Source organism: Schistocerca americana, chromosome 4 (genome assembly GCF_021461395.2).
Source record: "Schistocerca americana isolate TAMUIC-IGC-003095 chromosome 4, iqSchAmer2.1, whole genome shotgun sequence".
NCBI lineage: Eukaryota > Metazoa > Arthropoda > Insecta > Orthoptera > Acrididae > Schistocerca > Schistocerca americana.
Window position 1 is genome coordinate 710,339,905 of NC_060122.1, and position 17,542 is coordinate 710,357,446.

General features: G+C 43.5%; 1 protein-coding gene across 2 annotated transcripts in view; it reads right to left on the reverse strand.

The window, feature by feature from the left end:
• Positions 1-17,542, reverse strand: part of LOC124612755 (serine/arginine repetitive matrix protein 1-like) — a 478,871-nt gene that overhangs the window by 391,373 nt on the left and 69,956 nt on the right. For both annotated transcript variants that reach the window (XM_047141148.1, XM_047141147.1), the window contains exon 2: positions 7,111-7,210. In XM_047141148.1, the coding sequence (XP_046997104.1) occupies positions 7,111-7,194 (84 nt within the window). In that variant the 5' untranslated portion in view covers positions 7,195-7,210. The remainder of the gene's footprint in view (positions 1-7,110; positions 7,211-17,542) is intronic.

The following is a 17,542-nucleotide window of genomic DNA, read 5'->3' on the forward strand; positions in this document are numbered from 1 at the left end:
ATCGGAAAATTACACATATTTTCACAGTTCGGCACCTTAAATGTGATACTTGCTACGCTAAACGATATAGCAGACCATTTAAAGCGGGCATAGCGTCTGAAATATTTCAGTACAATTTTTAAGAATGAGAGACATCAGATGAACCGGTGTAGTAGATAGGAATGACGTACTAGAAGGAATAGATAACTAGCCCTTGGAAAACACTAGGCGCAGACACAATAGTTGGAGATGTGCCAGTGACGCCAGAAATGATAAACTTGATACTGGAAGAAGCTGTAGAAGAAAAATAGTGCCGAACCAGCTAAACATTATAAGATGTAAGGCAGATTGTCGGGGTCCTGATTAAAACAGCACTGATCCTCAAACGAAGGAATCCGGGTTGTGGTCGCGGAGTGAAACAGTTTAAACCCACCAGAGATAGCCAATATTGTTTATTTTTCTCCTGAAGTAAATGCAGTTAAAGTTAATTTCAACGACAGTCTTAATACTGCATTTAATGTTACTACGATATTTAATGAAGAAGATTTGTTGTGCTAAACACACCAGTCTCTTAATTCCCTGACAGCTGAAAGGAAACATGCAATTTGAGGTAAGACAGCTTTTCTCTTATCTGTTACTAGTTGTTTCCGGTCGCTGTGTAACCGGCAACATGTGCGTCGGCCGTTACGAGGCAGACAGACGGTCAGCGGCTATCACGGCCAACCATCTCCACCACTTTAAGTGCACTCCACTCAGCAGAAAGAAGCCTTTCTCAAGGTATAAACATCCCTCGGATGAACAATAGATTCAGATCTAGCACTCTTCATATGCAGCGTGTATTTGCAAGAAAATAGGGATATCTTAGGGGCACTCGTTGATCTGAATAATTATGAAGGTAATTCACAATAGAAATACACTGCTGGCCATTAAAATTTACTACACCACGAAGATAATGTGCTAAAGACGCGAAATTTAACCGACAGGAAGAAGATGCTGTGATATGCAAATAATTAGCTTTTCAGAGCATTCACACAAGGTTGGCGCCGATGCGACACCTACAACGTGCTGACATGAGGAAAGTTTTCAACCGATTTCACATACACAAACAGCAGTTGACCGGCGTTGCCTGGCGAAACGTTGTTGTGGTGCCTCGTGTAAGGAGGAGAAATGCGTACCATCACGTTTCCGACTTTGATAAAGGTCGGATTGTAGCCTATCGCGATTGCGGTTTATCGTATCGCCACACTGCTGCTCGCATTAGTCGACATCCAATGATTGTTAGCAGAATATGGAATCGGTGGGTTCAGGAGGGTAATATGGAACGTCGTGCTGGATCCCAACGGCCTCGTATCACAAGCAGTCGAGATGACAGGCATCTTATCCGCATGGCTGTAACTGATTGTGCAGCCACGTCTCGATCCCTGAGTCAACAGATGGGGACATTTGCAAGACAATAACCATCTGCACGAACAGTTCGACGACGTTTGCAGCAGCACGGACTGTCAGCTCGGAGACCATGGCTGCGGTTACCCTTGACGCTGCATCACAGACAGGAGCGCCTGCATGGTGTACTCAACGACGAACCTGGGTGCACGCCTGGCAAAACGTCATTTTTTCGGATGAATCCAGGTTCTGTTTACAGCATCATGATGGTCGCATCCGTGTTTGGCGACATCGCGGTGAAGGCACATTGGAAGCGTGTATTCGTCGTCACCATACTGGCGAATCACCCGGCGTGATGGTATGGGGTGCCACTGGTTACACGTCTCGGTCACCTCTTGTTCACATTGACGGCACTTTGAACAGTGGACGTTACATTTCAGATGTGTTACGACCCGTGGCTCTACCCTTCATTCGATACCTGCGAAACCCTACATTTCAGCAGGATAATGCACGACAGCATGTTGCAGGTCCTGTACGGGCCTTTCTGGATACAGAAAATGTTCGACTACTGTCCTGGTCAACACATTCTCCCGATCTGTCACCAACTGAAAATGTCTGGTCAATGGCGACCGAGCAACTGGCTCGTCACAATAGGCCAGTCACTACTCTTGATGAACTGTGGTATCGTGTTGAAGCTGCATGGGCAGCTGTACCTGTACACGCCATCCAAGCTCTGTTTGACCTGATGTCCAGGCGTATCAAGGCCGTTATTACGGCCAGAGGTGGTTGTTCTGGGTACTGATTTCTCAGCATCTATGCACCCAAATTGCATGAAAATGTAATCACATGTCAGTTCTAGTATAATATATTTGTCCAATGAATACCCGTTTATCATCTGCATTTCTTCTTGGTGTAGCAATTTTAATGGCCAGTAGTGTAAATATAAGCTCTTGTGTCAAAGGCTGCAGACAGACAGCTGCCGAAAAGGACTTGTTTGCCATTTCGGTCCTTGCTGTAATCGACTGACGATTAAAGTGTAGTTAAAGCCTGAAGTCTACACATGCAAAAAAAGTATAAATCGGAGAACACTTTACGTGTTGTCTTATAGCCATCGGTTTTTCAGTACTATATTCTGACGCCTCGCCAGCAAGAGTGGGTAACACTGTCAGAGATTCACATCTATTGCAGTATTGAGTGGAGCCAGCGACCGGATGTTACACACTGAGGTGACGAAAGTCATAGGATAGAGATATGCACGCACACACTCTGATCAGTCGAAGTATTATGACCACTGGCCATCGCGACGTTGCATGCTGCCTGGTGGCGTTGTGGGCACGTGACGCGCACTACAAAAGTATGTAAGCGTTGCACACACGGACGGGGGAAGATATGAGCTGCAAATGGGGAAATCCAACGCGATTAGCGACTTTAACAAAGGGCAGATTATTGTAAGGCAGAACGTTTGAAACAAGTATGTCAAAAACGGAGCAGCTGTTCGAATCTTCACGCGCTACTGTCGAGAACAGCTACAGAAAGACAGACGAACAGTGAAACGACGACTAGGCGCTAAATGGTTGGACGTCTACGACTCTTCACAGAACATGGCGTTCGGAGGCATGTCTGCTCCGTAAAATAGGATAGTTAGTGATCTGTAGCATCTCTGCCCAAAGAGCGCATTGCTGGTGCACGCATAAGTGTTTCGGAGCACACCATTCATCGCACATTTCTGAACATGGAGCTCCGCAGCCGGCCACCCCTACATGTTCACATGTTGGCCCAATGACATCATCAATACGATTATAATGGGCACGGGACCACGAGGATTCGACCGTCGATCAACGGAAACGTGCCGGCTCTTCGGGTGAATGGCATTTTTGTTACAAGAGGTCGCTGGTCGTCCCCACAAACGCCGCCATCGAAGTGAACGGCGACTCGAAACGAGCAGCTGATGAGAGCAGTATTATGCTATGGGAGACATTCTCCTGCACTTGAAAGCGACCTGTGGTAGTAATCGAAGACACGCTGACAGCTGCGAAACACTTGCATCCGTTCATGCTTTATGTCTTTCAGCAGTAGAATTGTCCATGAGTCTCAGCCAGAACCACGCTAAAGTGAACTCACGTTGATATGTCGGCGACCAAAGTCGCCTGATGTGAATGTTATGGAATCCATCTGGGTCGCTATCGGGTGCCATTACCGCGTACGCAAATCAGCGGCCCGTTGTTTACCGAATTACATGACCAGTGGGTAGACATCTAATGCCACATGCGACCACAAACGTATCAACAAACTGTCGGAGCCGGCCGGAGTGGCCTAGCGGTTCTAGGTGCTACAGTCTGGAACCCCGCAACCACTACGGTCGCAGGTTCGAATCCTGCCTCGGGCATGGATGTGTGTGATGTCCTTAGGTTAGTTAGGTTTAAGTAGTTGTAAGTTCTAGGGGACTGACGACCTCAACAGTTAAGTCCCATAGTGCTCAGAGCCATTTCATTTTCAAACTGTCGGATTGCTGATACACAGAATCAGTGATGTACAGTATTTCGTCCCAAAGACGGACAAACAAGCTGTTAAGCAGGTGGTCGTAATGATTTGGCTCAGTGTATACAGATGGCGGCAGTATCGTGTATACAACATATAAAAGGGTAGTGTATTAGTGGGACTGTCAGCTGTACTCAGGTGATTCATGTGGAAAGGTTTCCTACGTGATTATGGCCGCACGACGAGAGCTAAGAGATTTTAAAAGTGGAATGGTAGTCGGAGCTAGACGCATGGGACATTCCGTTTCGTAAATCGTTAGGGAATTCAATATTCAGATACCTACAGTGTCAAGAGTGTGACGAGAATATCGCATTACTGACATTACCTCTCACCAAGGACACCTTCACTTAAAGACCGACAGCAGCAGCGTTTGCATAGTGTCGTCAGTACTAACAGACAAACAACACTGCATGACATAACCGCAAAAATCAATACGGATCGTGCAGCGATCGTATCCGTAAGGATAATGCGACGAAATTTGGCGTTAACAGTCTATGGCAACAGACGATTCACTGGAGTGCCTTTGGTAACAGGAACTGGTCAAATGAATCCCGTTTCCATTTGGTAAGAGCTGACTAGGGTTCGAGTGTGACGCAGACACCATGACGCCATTAATCCAAGTTGTCAACAAGGCACTGTGCAAGCTGGTGGTGACTCCATAATGGTGTGGGCCATGTTTACATGGATAGGACTGGGTCCTCTCGTCCAGCTGGACTGGTTAGTGTGTGTGAAATCTTATGAGACTTAACTGCTCAGGTCTTCAGTCCCTAAGCTTACACACTACTTAACCTAAATTATCCTAAGGACAAATAAACACACACCCATGCCCGAGGGAGGACTCGAACCTCCGCCGCGACCAGCCGCACAGTCCATGACTGCAGCGCCATAGAACGCTCGGCTAATCCCGCGCGGCGCTGGACTGGTTATTGACTGGAAATGGCTGTTTGTCTACTTGGAGGCCATCAGCAGCCATTCATGGACTTCATGTTCCCGAACAAAAAATGGCTCTGAGCACTATGGAACTTAACATCTTCGGTCATCAGTCCCTCACTAGACTTAGAACTACTTAAACCGAACTACCCTAAGGACATCACACACATCCGTGCCCGAGGCAGGATGCGAATCTGCGACCGTAGCAGTCGCGCGGTTCTGGACTGAAGCGCCTAGAACCGCTCGGCCACCGCGGTCGGCTGTTCCCGAAGAATTACGACATTTTTGTGGATGACAATATGCCATGTCCGAAGATTCTGGACAGTTCGAGCGAATAATTTGGTCACCCAGATAGCCCGCCATGAATCCCTTCGAACATCTATCGGACATAATCGAGAGGTCAGTTCGTGCACAATATCCTGCAACGGTCACACTTCCGCAATTATGGATAGTTATAGAGGCAGCATGGCTCAATATTTCCAAAAAATTGTTGAGTGCACGTTACATCGAGTTGCTGCACAACGCCGAGCAAAAGGACGTCGACATGATATTAGGAAGTATCCGACGACTTTTGTCACCTCAGTCTACACCCATGGTGAAGAACACACTGCAGGAGAGCTTCTGTAAAGTTTGGAAGGTAGGAGACGAGGTACTGGCAGAAGTAAAGCTGTGAGGACGGGGCGAGAGTCGTGCTTGGGTAGTTCAGTTGGTAGAGCACTTGCTCGCGAAAGGCAAAAGTCCCGAGTTCGAGTTTTGGTCCGGCACATAGTTTTAATCTGCCAGGAAGTTTCATATCAGCGCACACTCCGCTGCAGAGTGAAAATCTCATTCCACACTCCGAGTGTTTCTCAACTTCTATATAAAAATCCCGGTTTTCCCAGTAATTTCTAACTTCCAGAAGTCGATTGAAAATCATCCACATGCAAATGTTTTCTCTCTCTTTTAGTGCCGCGCGCGGTAGCCACGCGGTCTGGGGGGCCTTGTCACGCTCCGCGCGGCTTCCACCCTTCGGAGGTTCGATTCCTCCCTCGGGCATAAGTGTGTGTGTGTTGTCGTAGCGTAAGTTAGTTTAAGCTAGATTAAGTAGGTTGTAGGCCTAGGGACCGATGACTTCAGCAGTTTGGTCCCATAGTCCTTACCACAAATTCCCAAATTCTGTTTTAGCGTCAAGAGTTCTTCAGTTCCACTTTAATCAGCCTATGTTATAAGAGACAGATCCCATTACGAAGTATATACACAGCAATAACTAAGCTGGAATCCCGAGATACTTTTTCAGAGTTGCCTCGTTTGCTGTTATTGGCTCGCCATCTAAGCTCGTGATGTTCATATACATTCTCTTTGCTTCGAAGGCACCTAATTTTCTCCGCCCCTCTAGTCGTGCAAGCTTTTCCTGTGTTGTATTTTTCCTCCAACCATAGGAATTAATGACATGAAAAAATAAGCAAAGTATAGAGGCTTCACTCAGTGTGAGAGAGTGGAGATAATTATTCTGCTCAAGACAGCAGCAACCAGATTTTTTATTTGGTACTTTGAAAGCTTCCTGGATGCTTTTAACCATAAGAAATTAAAATTAGAATATTTACTTCCGTTTGTTATATTGATAAGCTCGACAAACTGCAGTGAAGGACGACATAAGAGGGATTTTGCATTGCAGGAAGGCTTACTCAGATACTCCCAAGAATCCACTTTCCAGAATGACTCAGGAAACATCTACCTCCTCCATAATACAACTCTCGTAGTTACCATAACGATATGAGCATAATTATGGCCTATGTGGAAGGATAATAGCTGTATAGATGATCTGAGTGGAATGAGATGAGTCAGGTACGCTATGAAACCTCCGCCAAACACCACATCGTGACTTGCGGAGTACTTACCTACGGCTTAAGGTTGTAGAGATTTTTATAATATTTTAGGCAACAGCTTCTTAGACATATTTGAATACACTGGCGTAGCAAGGAACTGGACTTCGATCTTCGTTATTATCGTTCAGAAGCTGCTGAAAACGGTTGATTTCTTCCGCAATTGTGGATGAAGCGTTACGAAACAGTTCGTTTCATTTATGAAGCCATGTGAATGCAAAGAGTGTTTCATTTTTTGCTAAAATTAACCATAATTATTACAATAATGGTCGAATGTGTTCGGGACAACAAGTTTTCACAATTATGAAATGCACGCCATTAACGTTCATACGTTGCAAGCATAAAGATAGCTTGCATTCTCTGCCCTGCTGGTAGGGCGCGGTAAGGCTAGAGCGTTAAAGCTTGAGTTGCTGCTCACCTGCATCTGCGCCAGCCTCGACACGGGGGCGGCGGGGGCGGTGGTGGTGGCGGCACCTGGCAGACCGGGCTGCACCAGCGCCATCTCACGTCCTTTCGTCCTGCAACACGACATCATGGTAGGTAAAAAAGTAGCTGCAACCAAGTAAAATGCAGTTTTAACACATACCTTTACATTAGCCAGGCAATACAGATAAAGGTCGAACAACACACCCTTTCACAGTGCCTAAAATCGTGGAATGCCTGAGGATGGGCAGGATCAGCACCAGTGGGAGAAATGAGTGTTTTTGATAGGACACACGTGCACGTCTCTTAACCATAATATGAGCGTGAGCACGTTTTCCGAGAGCACGGTGCTATCGTGTGTTACGAAATAGAATTGGTTACATAGTGAGATTTACACTATTATGTGGGTTTGGTGTTTCGGGTATGTACTTTACGGCCGCATGCAGGTCAATGTCTGTGTGAATGCGTTTTCCAGAGCACAGTGATATCAAGTCTTCGGAAATCCAGTTGTTTGAGTGTGTTATTTCCACAACTACGTGAGCTGTGTTTTGGTGCTGTACATTTAGTGTCGCATGCAATCAGCCTGATAGCTCAGTTGCTAGTTGCGTTGTCCGTTAGTTGCATTTGTCAGTGTGAACCCTCCGCTATTAATTGATAATGATGTATCATTGACATTGGCGTCAGAGAACGATGATATTTTATTGTGGTAGTTGTGAGTTCTGTGGAGGCTGTCTATCGGTGAAGAGGTCTCCTGCATGCTGTGCAAGGGGAACGTCATGATCTGTTGGTTGTTATTATTTTGAGAAACTAACAACGTTCCGGGTGTTGTCACACAACCGTTGCTCTTCAGCGCAAGTGGTCCCTGCCTGTTGTCTGAGAGAGGAACGTGAGGTGGGTTAGATTCTGTTTTAAGTAGCTTGGTTTCTTGTTTCGACTTGTTTTATCTAATTTGTCATAAGAAACTATACACCTGTGGCTGGAAAAAATTATTATTGTCTGGATGTGATTGCTTAGTTTGCTGCAGTTAGTCCGTTCTCAGTAAAAAATTTTTCGAACTGTACTCGACGGTGTGTTACATATGGCATATAATAGTTGCCGTGGTTAGTTCCTACTGTATGTTATGAAGCAGGTACTGCAGCACAAATGGTTTGCCAGTAGCGAATTGCGTTAGTATGCTGACTAGTGTCTAGTTCCAATGAAGGTTATACTTCAAGAATTATTCTACTCATACTAAGGTCGGTGTGGGAAGAGAGAAGCTAATCCCCACCGTTAACGAAAGTAAAATTAGTATCGCACACTAGTGCCGCCTTAGAATAAACGGGTTAGTGCCCAATAACATGCGTAAAAATATTAACGGTTAGTGCTGAATGTTTAGAGATATTTAGTATTAAGCTTAGAACTATTTTAAGCGGGCTATAGGTTTTGTTTCAGCTATGTTACGATTACGCGATAATTAATTGTGTGAGCTCCATACACTTTGCTGGGAGCGGAAAGTATTAGATTTCTCGTCTGAAGGTAGCGGGTCCTGAGGCCTCGGCAGTCCTGTACCGTCGGCAGACGGCTTTTCACAGCTCTTAAAAGTAGGGAACAGCTTCTCCTCGAAGACAGCTAATTTTCCCGGAAACTGGTGCTGTTTCCCGCAATGCTAATTGTAAATAGTCCCTGGCGCTAATTCGCTTGCCACAGTCAAGGCGCGGCCGGTGGCCACAGTTTTCCCCTGAAGGCACTTGAGGGTGAAATTTGCTTCTCTCACCGAATATCAAAGACGAGGTCGCCTACCAGTGCCTCCCTGACGTGAAGAAGCTCGTTGCTTCCCTCCAAAATTGCAGACTGTTGGATCTGAAGTAACGCTCCTGCCACTAGGCGCGGCGAGAGCAGTGATAACCAATGCAGAGAAACTGTTCGAAACAAGTACCAACCATATTGAACCACTTTGAAGCTTTTTGCAAGGTTGAATGGGAAGTTTCTGGTGCTTTCCCTGGTTTTTACGTAAAATAGGGAACATTTTCGTCCATCAGACTGGCAGCAGCTATCAATCTCCCCTCCAAGTGGAGCTTGGGGATTATGAGAATTGAAATGAGAACTTAAGAGTGGAGAGGATTCGCTTCCCAGCTAAAATCTAGTACAGACTGGCGTCTTCTCTCTGTAGTTTAACGTATGTTCAGCTCCGGCAGAGCGTAAACCATTTTGTGTGCAGCTCACATTTAATTCATTTGGTTGTACATCTTTAACACTAAATTATCTAGATAAATATTTGTTTCATTTATCTTGTTTTTGCGAGCAGCTCACACGTGGAAGTCTTATTTTTATTTTGCAGTCTTCCAGTTAAACACGAGTCCAAAGATGTTTAGAGTTATTTTATCTCTGTTTGCTTCTGTTTTTAGAAGATCTCTCTGTATTATTCATTGTCAGTTGTTCACAAGATTAGATTAAATAAAAGTTTTGCATTCTCGATATAAGTTACATTTTGTGATCCCTAATGTCCTACAACTTCCCTATGGTTAGGAGACCCTTAAATGATAAATATAATCAGCTATATTTCTAGAATATCTGCGTCAGTGTGACGAGTTTCCGCTGTGTACAGTCGCCAAGCACTCTTTTTAAAGATATAAGAGAGACCAACGAATGTCGAACACTCTTATTTTTGTAACGGAAGTAGTTGGTGCAAAAGGTATTGACCCTTATTTCTGTCTCTTTCAGGTCCGTTTAACTGTGTGTTAATTGTGTCATGCATCCTACAAACAAAATTTTTTTCGCATTTAATTTCTATGAACTCTATATCAGCTAACTATGCGATGGTATATGTCTTCTTTACAACGTGAGGTACGCCATTCTCAATATAATTCTAAAACCGAGAACATATAGTACATGTGAACAGCAAAAATAAAGACAGCCTATTGGAACCTGTTAAACACATATTCTAAACTTTTTTATATCAACTCTGCCCAATGGTACCCTACTCCTAAAGCTTAAACGCCGTCAGGAATGTCACTTACCGGGACAGCACCCCTCAACACTATGGATTTGATGCTAATATTACTAGTTTTCGATTATTCTTACTTACCTTCTAATCACTCACGTGCTACGCCCCTAAAGGGTGCTAGGAATGTATTATTCTAACAGCATTTTTTTTTTCAGTTAGTAAGCTGTGTCGTATCTTGTCTATATTAATATCGTCAGGTGAGATAAGGAGTTCATAAGTATGTAAATGAACCAGAAGTAAGAAACGTAAAGAAGGATCTGCGATTTATAACGCAGTATTTACTTAAAATCTTTAGCAACTGTTAGTCTTAGACGAAAACAGCATTATTGTTTTTAACTATTTACTGCGCCGCAAGTGTTATGTGGGCAATAAGTCTTAGTGCTTTCACTGTCACAGTTTCCTCCGAGCATATCTGAAGTTGAATACTAAACAGGAGAAAATATGACAATACTTCAAAGCCTGCACGAAGCAGGACAGAGAGACAGCATCGTTTGGGAAGAACGCTGTGGCTGCCCCGTTGGCCGTGAGAGCTCAAGCTGATAGTCCTTGGGCAGGTTCTCGGCCCACGTCACACCTACGTTGAACGAGACAGGAAAATGTCGCATTAATAAGCGGTTATGGACTGACACCATTTTCAGCCCACGCTCGCCTCCGGCGGCAGGTAGAACGATTTTCCGTTACGTTTCTTGCTGCGCTCAAGTTTCTCTAATTTGCAGCGCGTGCAGACATTTTTTTCTGTTTCTGTTAGACGCGCTTGTCGTCCCACTGCGTAGAGTAGTCACAGAGAGAAAGCATTTACGACAGTATCCGTGACAGCTGGACATCGACAATAACCCTGTTTACGACGACTGTTGTATGTAAGCCCTGCATCACTCACGCCCCACTCGAAGCTGACGACATCCAGTAGCCGTTCTGCGAGGTTTCACCCGCAGAAGCTGCATCGTTATTAAAATCTGCGGTGCGTAGCCGGCTCTAATTGCGTTAGATGAGGTCGCGGTGACATTTTCGCTGCCGCCTCCTCGGTCGTTCCTCTGACCGCACCTCGGCTGGACGCAAACAGCACACCGGCGTCACGTTCCGCGCTGCCTTTCCCCTCCTCTGTTGTTGCTGTCCTCTCTGCTGAACGTAATGCTCAAAACAGATTCCATTATTTATACCTGAATTTAGTTTTGTTGGGACTCGCTGCATTCCTAAAGATTTTAACTCCTCTTTACAACATACGAGGGTAAGTCAACTATTATCCGCAAAGTAGTTATAAAATTTTATGGTAATCAAATAGGAAACTTACAAGAACATCATTTTTCGACGTAGTCTCCTTGTATTTCAACGCACTTGGCCCATCGTTGTACAAGCTTCCTGAAGCCCCCATAAAAGAAGATTGCCTGTTGAGCTGCGAGCGAGGAATGCACCGCTTCTTTCACTGCTTTGACCGAGGCAAATCGACGGCCTCTTTATCCCTGTTTGAGTGGACCAAACAAGTGATAGTCAGAAGGAGCAAGTAGGGACTATATGGAGGATGATCCAGTACTTCAAATTTGAGTTTCTGAAGCGTTTCAGCAGTGTGGGCAGCAGTATGCGGACGGGCATTGTTGTGCAACAACACAACACTTTTTGACAGCAATCCTCGGCGTTTGCTTCGAATTGCAGCAAGCCTATTACTGTAACATACACTGTTTATTGTTGTGCCCCTTTCCCCATAACCTTCCAGTACTGGATCTTGTGCGTCCCAAAAAACCATAAGCATCAGTTTTCTTGCGGGCGGTTGAGTCTCGAACTTTTTCTTGCACGGCGAATTTGGATAAACATCCAAACATTCCATACTCTGCCGTTTACTCTCCGGCTCGTAATGATGAATCCATGTTTCGTAACCAGTAATGATCCTGTCTAAGAAGTTGTCCCCTTCGTTACCATAGCGATCCAAATGTTTTTTGCAGATGTCCAAGCGCGTTTGTTTATGCAACTGTGTGGGTTGTTTTGCGACCCATGTTGCGCAAACTTCATGAATCCCAAGTCTGTTGTGGATGATTTCGTAGGCAGAACCGTGACTAATTTGCAGACGATGTGCCACTTCGTCAACAGTTAATCGTCTGTCTGAGAGAATCATTTCACCTGAACGCTCAATGGTGTCTTCATTTGTGGCGGTAAACGGTCGTCTGGCTCCTTAACAACACTTGTGCGACCATTTCCGAATTTTTTAATCCATTCGTAGAGACTGCGTTGTGGCAAAACACTGTTCCCGTACTGTACCGAAAATCTTCGAAGAATTTCGGCCCCTGATACAACTTCTGACCACAAAAAACGGATCACTGAACGTTGCTCTTCTTTGCTGCAAATAGACAGCGGAGCAGCCATCGTTAACAGCACGGCAGCGATAACGAAACTAACCTAACAGCTTGAAAATTGCAAAGATGTAACAACAAATAAACAAAACGTGCGCCATCAACGTAAAACGACAGTACTACCAAAATAAACAAAAATATAACTAAATTGCGAATAGTAATTGACTTACCCTCGTATGTACTGATACGAATGCCGACACATTCTTTATCCTTTCTCTCCAAGGTGTCTTTTAGCTTCTTAGTATCGGTTTGAAATTGCCCCTAAGGCGCTAAATATCAGGTTTTCAACAAAAAGCTTGCAGAGTCGGAGGAACCGTGGTTTCAAGGTTTAAAACGTTCGTGGCGTCTATGGAGTCTAACGTAATGAAGTTTGTTAAATTTAAGAGTGTTTATCGACGTAAATTACTTCGTAACAGCATTTCACATAAATACGGTACCGCCTCATTAACCAGTGTCACCGACCGTTATAAACAATGTGTTTATCCAGTGTAGCTGTTGTAGTCATGTCGTTAAGCCATTCTGTTCAAAATAGTTAGTAGGCAAGTTTCTAGATCGAGTTCACCCATCGTGCATTCTGATCAGTTCACATCACGTCAGTTCGTTGTTATTCGGCCATTTATACCCCCTCGCCAGCCATCAGCTCACCAGACTAAATGCAGCAATATCGTGTTATAGTAAACCGTTTAAAAATACCCACTCTAGACATAATGTGTAAAGGTAACACTCGCCGTCACGTAAAAAAATATTTTATTGTATTTTTCGATCTTGAGAATCACAAACAGCATTGCAATCTGTTCAAAGCATCTGACGACGACTAGTAAAAAGGTACAAAACCGTTTAATGTTGTTTGTGTTCCAAGGATTGAAAAATATAATAAAAGAATTTAATCTCAAAATGGTTTCCAACTAACGGGGAAAACACGGCAAGTGCCATAACCCGATTTTCCAGAAACTTTCCTCAGTGGAAGGGGAGCCATAATAAGCGTACACGTGTTTCTGCTTATCCGTAGACACTCGGCCCTTTCTGAGAGATCGACCGTCAAAGTTTTAGAAGTAATTTAGATGCCTTTTATCGTGCCACCTGCTCAGCTGAAATGGTGGCGAAACTGTACTACTGTTTTTAAGTTTTTCATTTATCTTCCAATGTCGTTATAAGGTTACTACACGAATGTTTTTATCGTTAGGGGATACAAGACCGTTATATTAACTGTAAAATTACAGCTGGGTTTCACAATAAGTGTCATACATTTGTTATATGATATATGTGTGTATGGTATTTTCAGGGGTTACAATCCTTTTTAAATTCTCATATTCCTGTGTTTCAGTCTCATATCAGTTCTTATATTTTATTCTTATGTTTATTCTTCATGAAGATTTGATGCAACTCCTTCAATGATACCAACCATAGAAACATTCGAAACGTAGAAATTCAGAACACTACGAACATCGCACGAAGGTATGTTTGCCACAGTGGCATTTCTTCGTATGAATCTCACCCGGCAAAGAGTGTCGTTAACACTGCTGAAGATTTCATGTGTTGGCAATATTTTCGATGTAAACCACACATAACTGATCACTTTTCCCAAAACTGATGATGTTTGCAACTGATTATGACTCAAGATACACTAAAGGAATTTCACCAAAAACAACTTCAAATAATTTTTCCATTCATTTATTGTTTCTTCTCTTTAATTCATTCAGAAGACACTCAGATAGTAGAAGAATAAGGAAAACGTTATTTCAATATACATTTGAAAACATCTGTTTAATAATCTACGGAAATAGGTAGATAAATGAATAATAATAATAATAATAATAATAATAATAATAATAATAATGATAATGGTCGAGGAAGTCAAGGACATGTGGCATCAGGATAAAGTTGACATTATACCAATTATACTATCAACTACAGGAGTCATACCACACAATATCCAGCAGTACATCAACGCAATACAGTTACATCCAAACGTATATATACAACTACACAAATCTGTAATTATTGATACATGTTCAAGTACCCGAAAGTTTCTAAATGCAATGTAACATATACCGTACAGTTAAAAGGAAGTCACGCTTGATCAAGGTCCACGTCACTTTCTATTTTTAGCCAGACATAACGTCTGAGAAAGGAAAGAAATAATAATAATAGTAATAGGGTTTCGAACACGGGGCGCGAAAGTGTGAAGCTGCGACGCTAGCCACTGGGCGACCGCTTCAGCTGAACTAGCTGCTCACTAAAAAGCACACATTACCCGAAAAGGTTGACCGTCGTTTTCTCAAAAATGGTCAAACATGTGGGGATAAGCCGGAACATGCGTTCGCCTATTCTGGCCGCTTGTCCACTGAACGAAGTTTCTGGGAAATCGGGCTATTGCACTTTCTGTGCTTTCCTCGTTAGTGAAATCGCTAGTAGAGTCGAAGCCTTCGTACAAAATCCCATATGGAGGACATAGAAATAGGCATCCCTGGCTATGAAAAGCAGCTGAAAGAGCTGGAAACAAAGAAGACGCCAGGTCCAGACGGAACTCCATTTTTCGACACTGGTCCCATACGTAGGTCGCATTTCCCGCGAATCTCTTGCCCAGCGGAACGTCCTAAGAGACTGGATGATGGCATATTAGGGACTAAGCATGTTGGCTATTAGTCCCTCGTTCCACTGGAAATTCACGGAAAATGTGTTGTAACGCGAAGAGAAGAACGATCAGTTCAAGGGTCTTTGACCTTGTGGTCCAGGTTGAAAACCTGCGTAGCAGTATCTTAAGTCGATGGTTAGAACTGAGTGGAGTTGTAAACTACCGTAGGCTACCGTACACTACCGTAAGTAAATATAGACCATGCAGTTTTCCTAGTAGCTTTGGTCAGTTAAGGTTGTACCTGAGCTACCTGTACATTGAGTGTGCTGCATGCCTATTGGGCGTTACCTCTTAACTATCGCTTTCTTATGTGTGTGATCAGTCTATTACTAGATTCCAGGAGCAGTGAACCGTCTAGAACCTGAGCGAGGTTATGTAAACGGCTGGATAACCTGTGGAACATTTTCTTCTACATAGTTATCTTCCTGTCGTGTATTGTGTGTGTATTGAACTGCGGACCTAGGAACTACGGAGAGGCTTCATCCCGCCGTAGCCCTCAGTGGTTCACAACCCCACAACAAGCCACAGCAGTCCACCCACCCCACAGCGGTTCTGACGGACCATAGTGTATCCCCCCTCCCCGAGAACGTCTCATACCAGCCTAGTGTAACCCCAGACGTTTGCGTGGTAGAGTAATTATGGTGTACCCGTACGTGGAGACAGTGTTTGCGCAACCATCGCCGGCATAGTGTAACTGAAGTGGAATAAGGGGAACCAGCCCCCATTCGCCGAGACAGATGGAAAACCGCCTTAAAAACCATCCACAGACTGGCCGGCACACCGGACCCCGACACTAATCCGCCGGGAGGATTCGTGCCGGGGACCGGCACGCCTTCCCGCTCGGGAAGCAGCGCTTTAGACCGCGCGGCTAGTTGGGCGGGCTTCCTTTCTGTTACTTAAGAATAAACAGTATTTATAGCAAGACTGAAAATGTCAATGTTTAATTCAATTTTCTTCGAATTTGTTGATTTATAACATGAGGGATGTTGTTGTAAAAATATAATTTCTTCAACAAAAAGGTAAAACAAAGAAAAGCCTCAGTCTAAAAATATATCAAACGCCGTTTTAATACTGTGTCGAACTTATATAAAACAACTACCGTAGACTTCCGCGATCGTATTCTAATTATAACGTCCACTTAGAAACTTCTAAAAATCTTTTCAGTGAAGAAATGATTATTCTGCAGTCCCTTGCGTATAGATTAATACCAGAGGCGTATCAAGTAATAACAGTCATAATAACAAAAATAATAATAGGAAATTAATTCCCACGCTCAACCTACATGCGTATCTAACCTCTGCAAACAACAGAACGTCATGACAGAACACCATCCACTGAACAGCGTGTTTGGGCTTCTTCCCGTTGTATTCGTGTACGTAACCAAGAAGATGACTGCTAAATGACTGTGCGCGTTGTAATTAGCCTAATACTGTTTTTGCGATCCCTCCCACAGTGATATGTAAGGGGTTGTAGTATATTCCTCGATTCATCATTTAGAACTGGTTGTCGAAACTTTGTAAGTCGGCTTTCTGAGGACAGTTTGCGTCATCTTCAAGCATCTTCCAGTTCAGCTTCGTCATCATCATCGTGATATTCTGCATTGGTGAAACAAACCTGTGACCACCGTTTGTGCTACCCTTCTCTGTATTCGTTCAGTATCCACTCAGTCTTATCTAGTACGGATCTTTCTCACACTTTAGTAATGTTCTAGGATGGGTCGAACGAGAATTTTATAATTATTTTCAGCCATAATGGCTATGTTTGTGAACCGTGACTGTGTGGAATGGTTATTTATTTAAAGTTTCTGCTACCAGTCACTGGTAGCAAAAACTTGAAGTAGAGAATTTTATAAGCAAATCCTTTGTAGACTGACTGCATTTTTACTAGTATTCTGACAAAGAACCGAAGTCTGTCGCCTGCTTTACTTACGACTGAACTTGCGTGATAATTCCATTTCATACTTGATCAGAATTTTACACTCACATTTTTGAACTGGCCGACTGCAACTGGGACTCACTGATATTTTAGTGATGGGATACTATTTTTTGTTTCAGGTCCCATGAATATAAGGGTCTGAAATTATAACATATGATGTAGAGAAAAGTAATTTTCGCCAGAATCCCTTTGTTGTCCGTACGTCCGAACGTTAAGTTTATGTCACATATTTTGAAACTTGCAAACTCGCTCATTAAAACGCATAGGGTACTTCCCGTTGAGTAGAATGATGAAATTTGGTAGAAACCATCGTTTCACAGAACAAGCAAAGTAAACAAAACTCAATTGTTATACCACATAAAAGTATCTTCTTTGTCATTAGAATGTACATTGAATTCTTCCCCCGTCAAAAGCATAATTGCTTGCAAACATAAAATGTAAGTAAAAATAAAAATATTTTATTAAATCTTCTACATCTACGTATACAAACTGAATGCCTCTGCTGACTTCTTTTTCTATGTCCAGGCCAGTCTGA